The sequence below is a fragment of the Montipora capricornis genome, chromosome 1 (genome assembly GCF_036669925.1).
Source record: "Montipora capricornis isolate CH-2021 chromosome 1, ASM3666992v2, whole genome shotgun sequence".
In the NCBI taxonomy this organism is placed as follows: domain Eukaryota; kingdom Metazoa; phylum Cnidaria; class Anthozoa; order Scleractinia; family Acroporidae; genus Montipora; species Montipora capricornis.
The window spans coordinates 42405377-42412876 of record NC_090883.1 but is presented as its reverse complement, the minus strand read 5'-3'; the positions used below and the strand labels follow the sequence as shown (position 1 = coordinate 42412876).

Below are 7500 nucleotides of genomic sequence, written 5' to 3'. Positions count from 1 at the left end.
ATTGCTACAGAAAAGATTAATTATTTGGAGGCAGAGGTCCTACAAGTACAGTGTAACATGCAGGGGTCAAACTGCAGTCAGTTTTAGTGGGTGTCTGTATGTTCCCTTAACCCATTGACCCCTAGAAGTTAGACTTAACAGATTTTACTCTGTCAAATGCCAGACAATTTTAGTTTTCAACTGGGGGCATCATAGGGCACCTGAGGAATAATCTATGGGTTAACCCCTTCACCTCTAAACCGGCCTAAACTGGCTATACTTTATACTCGATTTTACTCATCAATGGGGAACCTCCAGGAGTCAATGGGTTAATACAAGTGTGTGAAATACCGAACCAACCTGCAGACTTGCAGTTGTCAATATTGTCTGCAATACGATATAAAAAGAATTGCAAATTAAACCATTGTAAAAACAAGAATTTTCAATACACTTCTAAATCAAATTCTTAGGACAACGACATACATGTAAAGAGCAGAAAGCTGATTTGCATTGTACACTGAGTTAACTGTCCAACAGCTTTTACTCCTATAATGTAATTAGAATAGTGTATGCACATTTGTACTTTCTATTCAATAGCTTAATGGCACACAGCAGTAAAACTGTCAATAATATTGCAAATTAACATTTAAATTTTTTTTGAGTGTCAATAATATTTCTATGTTTATTATTAAGCAATTGATGCTATGATTAACATTTTTCCATTGATAATGAATGTCAAGGAGCCATCTCGTTAAATGATATTGTAATCATTATTAGGTTAGGTTAAGGGTTACTGTCATAGGCGTGCGAGCCGGGGGGCGGCACCCCCCCCAGTATCAGAAATTTTCGGGCGAAACGCTCAAAATTCAGGCAATAAAGAAACGATAAAAGATGGAATTAAAAAATATATAAATAAGGCTAAAATATAAAAAAGAGCACTTGAAAGTATAAAAATATTACTTCTGTAAGTTAAAAGATATTAAAGTCCTTGTTTTGAATAAGTCCTTGCAGTTGATCTTAAAACATTTGAATTGCTCGGCTGCTGATCTGTTGATCGCTGGCATTTGCTGCAGTTCGCACCAAACTTTCGCGCCATTTTTAACGCGGCGCGAGAGATCAAAGATGAAAGAAAGTTTTAGCTTGAAGAGTTTCTCCGTGGTCTGTACCACCGACTCTTTGGGCGACGCCGGCATTCAAAACTTTTTCAGATCAAAGGGACTTTTAAGGTGAGTTCAAGCAGCCTCAAAGCTTCAGGTAAAATTCTATTTCATTTAGCGTTAGCAATTTATTTTGCATAAAATTTATGTGAAGTTCTAAAAACTCTTTGTTTCGAATACGTACAGTTTTATGACTTTTAAGGATTGTAAACGAATGTTTCTTTCGTACATTTTGAGGGAGTAAAAAACGGATTTCAACAATCAAACATTCGGGCACTGTGTAATTTTTTCGGGCAAAAAGGACACCGCCCCCCCAGGTCGGATCGTGCCTGTACGCCTATGATGTTGTAACTTTGAGACATTTATCACCAGCTTTTCTGGACGTGTGTAATGTTGACATGGTGGAATAATTCATGATGTTTAATGAACATGCAGACCAATGATCTCATTTTAGACAAGTGTATGTCATCACCAGTTAATCAAACCTGTGTTGATTCATGAACACAAATCCCTGCAGAGTCTATCCCATCGGAGTCATCAGACTCTGCTTCATGTTTCATAGATTTCATGTTGAGTGGATAGGGTAATGTAGATGAACTGTCTGCTGGAAACTGAAAAAAAAAAGGACAGTCTATATAATATCAGGAACATTATCTGTACCAATCACCCAAAAAAGATTCATAACTTTCAAATAATTTTCGTCACTGTGATTTGCTCTTAAAGTAATTATTTATTATTATTTTAATGTAAAAAAAACTGTAAATACATGTGATTATACCTGAGACATAAATGAGGGCAAAAGATTCTGTGGACTTCTGCAAGAATGTGACGAGGAAACTTCATTCTGCTGCAGATTTGAAAAGTACAAAAGAATGTGAATTTTGGAAAGGTGTGCACACAGCTAACCTCAGCTTAAAGGGGCTAGGTCATGCTACATATTTCAGGTATTTTTGTTTAATTTTGTTAATTATGAGCTGTAAGCATTAAAGAGCCAGAGCAAGAGCCTTTCATTTGCAAAAGTACCGCCACAGAACAACTGAGAATGATTTTCCAGCTGTGTAAATGACATTTCGATATAGACAGATATAAATTTGAAAAAAGGTGGGCCGTCGTTTTTCAAATTTACCCAAATTCAATCCATTTCAATCCTCTCCAGTTCTGTCTATCCATGTCCCTTCTTGGCTTCCCTGTGTTTTGTTAGAGTTCTTCTACAGTTTTGAACAGTTATTTTGATATTTTAGTTAATTCTATGACCATTCGATCAGTGCTGAAATTGCCTAAAATTGTGTGACCTAGCCCCTTTAAGAAGACTGATCATAACTTTTGTACCTTGAAGTACTCTGTAATTTTATTGCTTGTCTCTGAACGACCACTCTTGTTAAGAAAGCCTAAAAAAATAACCACGGAAAAATTGTTTTTCCTCCTACATGAAACCTTAGAAAGTGCAACCTACTACTGTACCTGAGAAAAGCTATCAAGGTAGCTTGTAAGACATTAAAATTTGGTTTGTCCAGATCAGAGGTTAGAGAAGAAGAGCCCGGGAGTAAGAAAATGAATGGGTAACAGAGCTCTTGAAACAATACTTGTTTTGGAGCATGGTTCAAGGAGTCAAAAAAATAATGAATACAAAACATAACTATTTGAAAACTTATTCTTCCAAAATATAGCCATCACCTGGGGAATCCCCATCTTGGGTAGCCTTGCGTTTTCTTCCTGGATGCTTCTCACTTCTGTTGTTGGGCGTGACAGTCTAAACAAACACATTTGGTAAGGCTCTGGTCCCAGTTTTGTTCAAACTAGGCTGGATAACATTATCCAGTCTACAGGCTGCTATCCAGAGTATAAATCAAACTCCAGTTTAAACATTGGCCAAATATTTCATTCATGCCTATAATTACATGTAATTACATACTTAAATCTTTTCACAGATTTAAAGTGCTACTATGTTCAAAAAAGTAAATTCCCATTTTCCTTCAGATTTTGAAAGCGTGTTTGCTTGACACCTGACTGGCAAATTTTTAAGCTTTGAACTTTATCCAAAGACTATTTTTTTAGTGCATGTTTAGGATTTCACAGTCCGCCATTATTCACGTTCAAGACTGACTGATTGGACCTCAGAGGGTTGGATCGAGCAAAAGATGACGTAGAAGACTCGCTAGCTTAAAGTTTCAGGGTGTAAACGCAGCTTATTATACATGCAAAACACAAGTTTAAAAGAGTGAAAGCTCGGAATTCCCATGCTAAATATTAATTAAGGCTCATGCCCATGCATTGTATTTTTAAACCTGTGAGTCTTTGATGTCATCTTATCCTTGATCCAGCTCGCTCAAGATTTTAAAGTTAGTAATGGCAGACCATTAAAGAAAATTTTCATTCGAAATAAACTGGTGTCTTTTTGAAATGAAGGCTTAAAACTTTGGTCACTTAAGTGTTCAGTTATCATAGTTTTGAAATACAAAGAAAAAGTCGAATTGATTTTTGGTCACAGTAGCACTTTCAACAGCCGAATAATGACTAATCCATCAAATAAAGTTATCCAACCTTTGAACAACTGGGGACTGGACACTACCTTATGCTTGCTTGGTATGGATCATGTCAATTTCAGAGTGTAATGTACTGACCCAGAGATAGAAGAGAAGACAGGTGGGGTGGGTGAGTGAGGCAGGGAGGGAGTGTGGGGAGCTAACAAGCCATCATGGTACCTCAATATCCCTGTCACTTCCAACAGAGGTAATACTGGCATTACTGTGCTGGGAGTCTTGATTGATACTCTGCAATGACAAAATTATTAATTATATCTACCAGATAATTAAAGTGTTCATATGGTGACTTTCAGCCTGCTTTCCGAGGAGTGAAATCTAATGAACAAGTTTGGCGAGTGGCGAGAATTTCTCGATTTTCTTTGTTTAAAAAACTTCAAATTTCTGTTGAATTTACATTAACTATCAAATCTCGATCACGAAAATGCATTGTATTATTTTCCCTCCGGTAACCGGAATGAAGTGTTTATATGGCAAAATTTTCCAGCCCACTTAACGAGATCCCAGTTGGAAAAACCACGATCACGTCAACTGAGCCAGCCCGCCCTTTCATATGAACACATCAAAGTTTTTACAAAGGATTTAGAGCCCAGGGAGAAGGAGGGGGGAAATCCCATATAAAATGGGGAGGGATGCTAGTCACCTTGCTTAGGAGTGTAAATTTCAGATTTTGGTCTCACTTAGGGTGTTCTGGGCAAAACGCAGTCATATGTAGCCGTGAAGGTCTCCTTTAGGGTTGCGCGCGAAGAAATATAAAAGTGTATACTTACACTTTTACATTTCTTCTCATAGGTGAAGGTATTAGGTGATAATGTCTTTGCCATTCTTAAAAGTTAAAAGTCACGGTATTTTTTGTTTCTCTGTGTTTTAATGTGGTCAAAAAAAACCTGGGCCACGCCCAAATTGGTCTCCTTTAGGGGTTTAATTTAACACTTCAGACAAGCATCCCCCCCCTCCCTCCCCCCCTTGGATTTAGAGGTAAGGTGAGCTCTCGTGTAACCGGGTTCATATGAAGAGGCCCTAACTTAAGTACAGGGGCTCTTTGTGATCCATGTAATTTGATACCTGGTAATGGTATATGTTGCAGATGTGCTTTAGTACCAGAACAAGAGAACCCTTTGTTTCAAAAGGTCCTTGTTGGTACATTTTGTTACATCATATCTTTGCTAAAGGTAGGGTAAACAAATTTTCTGGAGCACAGAATTATGAAAAGCAAAGCAAAGTAGTTCAACTTAGCCAAAATATCTTGTTCACAGGTATTGTGATTGGTTAACTTCCACCTGACGTCAATCAGACACTGCTTCTGCAGCCTGTTTGTTTACGCAACAAACAAGCTTGTTTCCATGAAGCCAACTGTTATCTAGGTTTTACGAACTGAATTCATGATTGGGTTACTGATCACATTTTATGTCCGGGTTCCTTTTCAAGAAAGAAGCTATGAGCATCACCAAATGGCGACCATTTTTAATGAAACGACTTCATGATTAATTAAAAGCAAGTCTGTTTTTTTCACGAGTGGCTTAGCTTTTTTAGAGTCCAGCCTACCCTTGGAGTGGAAAACCTGGCCTCCAGTAATTCCCGTTTTTGAGGATCAAGAGCTTCAAGGCGCGAAAAATTGATTTCTCCCTCGTGGACTTGAGTTTCGCTCGATGCAGTCACTGAGAAAAATAGATAGTTCGTCAGTAATGACGGAATTGAGGTAGCATTTACTTTCAAAAACTAAGCCAAAATTACTGAGGAAGATTAGTAGTCACAGTTGTAGAATGTCAGTACTTAATTAAGTTAAAGAAATAGGGTTACAGTTCCAACATCAAGATGTCAAATGCGTCACCCACTTGGAGTTTTGTGGCTCATTTGCGAAGAACTCTTGCTACGCTCGAGCTCAAGCTGAAATCCAAGACTAACTGAGCCGAAAAGCTCCTCCATAATTCAAGGCATTGTTTGCTGTTGATTGCGAAAAAAGTTCAAAACGCATTTTCTTTTTCGAAACGATTTCTCGAAGGTAAAGGCTTGGTTACAAAGGAAGTTAATTTGTAGCATGGGAGGAGTCGAACACTGACAATAACAATTGGTTGTTTGCCAGGGTGTGGTCCGTTGGGAAGGGACGAAGAAATGACGCGTGAGTTCAGGACCAGAGGGAGTCCTAATTTTTACTGGACAAAATTGCTATGAAATTGTCAATAAGAGACAATGCAAAAAACCGACTGCAAGTTCGTGGGTCTGAAAAGGGCCTAGTTATCAAAATGCAAAAATTAGCAGCCAAATGTGTTATGTTTTTACAGAGAAGTAGAGATAGCGCAGTGGCGAGAGCACTCGCTTCCCATCAGGGCGGCCCGGGTTAGATTTCTAGACTTGGCGTCACTGTGGGTTTTCCGGATACTCCGGTATTCCCCTGTCCCAAAAGAACTTGCATGACTGATTTGATTTAATTTGATTTTGTACAGTGTTGCCAATTAATGCCCAGCGCTAAAAGTATTTGTCTCTAAAAGAAAGTTCACTATGATTTGATTTGATTTGAGTTAATTTCATCAGTGTCCCCAATTAGGGCTCTAGTGCTAAATCCATTGACACTTAAAGTTGTTGTTGTTGACAAAGTATAGCATTCGGCTTCGTTTTTTGAGATGGGGAGGGAGGGGGGTCGCGATTTGGCTGCGCATATGTAAATAAGATTTTCTTTGCCTCGTAGACACTTTTCAGAGAAGGCAGCCCAAGTAGGATTCGAACTCGGTATCTCTTCATTCAGATGCGCTCACGACAAACTACGGGCGAAATATTTATTAACCCATTGACTCCCGGGGGTTCCTCGTTGACGAGTCAAATACTAAGTATGACCGGTTCAGGCCAGCTTGGGAGTCAGAGGCTTAATAGTTTTTCAGTGAGTGATTAAAGAATAGACCATATTCGTATTCGCAGTATTGGACTGGAACTAGCTTGTAATGAAGGCCAACGCGGGGGAACCTTTTCAAATGCAAATACTTTCTAATATATTCCCCCGCGGAATATAAAATTTGTGCTTGACAATGACTCTTGTTAACGTTAGAAACAACGTTAATAAAACTTCAAAGACGTTTCGACCAAGCAACTTTGGCCTTCGTCGATTTTTTAAAAAAGCCAACAGAGTAACGGCTCTCTAACGGTTCACAGTTCTGCGCCTGCTACGCCAACAAAAACATAACAAACAACTGCTGCGCGTGATTACGCGAGGGATTTGTATACATCCGGGATGTCAATATGTTCGTTTCCCGCGTTGCCGTCTCTCTGCGAATACCAGGCCTAGGGAAAAAGACTCTCGGGAAAATTACTAGCCTTGTCTACAATTGTCGCATGATTGAAGTCTATACTATGGACAAATTGGTTCGCGTGTTGAGCAACTTTGGAATTGTTGTCTCCAACCCGAACCGCCCTTTTATGTTCTTTTCTCCGTTGCCAACTTGCATGTCAACAATAGATAGATGCTTTTACTTGGGGAGGCCTAATTTACATAAGCTTAGTAGTTTCTTTTAGGCCTCCTCGCCACCAATGTAATTCAATAATTTTTCTTTCCATCTTCTCTTTTTTGATTGTTCATATTTGTATTTTAATTTCTTTTTTCTGTGGCAAAATGAAAAAATAAATAAATAAATAAAAAAATAAATAACCTTGTTTTCAAGGCTCTGGCTCTGGAGTGAGTGTCAAGCACAAATTTTATATTCTGATGTCCATCCTTGACTGCAATTTTAGAATTTTCAGTTTAATAGTCCCCCGCACTAGCCTCCATTGCAAGCTACAATAGTTCCAGTCCAATACTAAGGGACTGTGCAATAATTAGCAGGAAGGGGGGGTCC

General features: G+C 38.7%; 1 protein-coding gene across 1 annotated transcript in view; it reads right to left on the bottom strand.

The window, feature by feature from the left end:
• The window catches only part of LOC138044881 (serine/threonine-protein kinase tousled-like 2), a 24625-nt gene extending 18931 nt beyond the window's left edge, over positions 1 to 5694 (bottom strand). Inside the window, exons 1-8 of the mRNA XM_068891277.1 lie at positions 5512 to 5694; positions 5222 to 5334; positions 3839 to 3907; positions 2811 to 2886; positions 2466 to 2524; positions 1915 to 1983; positions 1622 to 1747; positions 340 to 366 (exon numbers count right to left, since the gene is read on the bottom strand). Of these exons, the coding sequence (XP_068747378.1) occupies positions 340 to 366; positions 1622 to 1747; positions 1915 to 1983; positions 2466 to 2524; positions 2811 to 2886; positions 3839 to 3907; positions 5222 to 5334; positions 5512 to 5602 (630 nt within the window). The 5' untranslated portion in view covers positions 5603 to 5694. The remainder of the gene's footprint in view (positions 1 to 339; positions 367 to 1621; positions 1748 to 1914; positions 1984 to 2465; positions 2525 to 2810; positions 2887 to 3838; positions 3908 to 5221; positions 5335 to 5511) is intronic.
• Positions 5695 to 7500: the final 1806 nt, after the last annotated feature.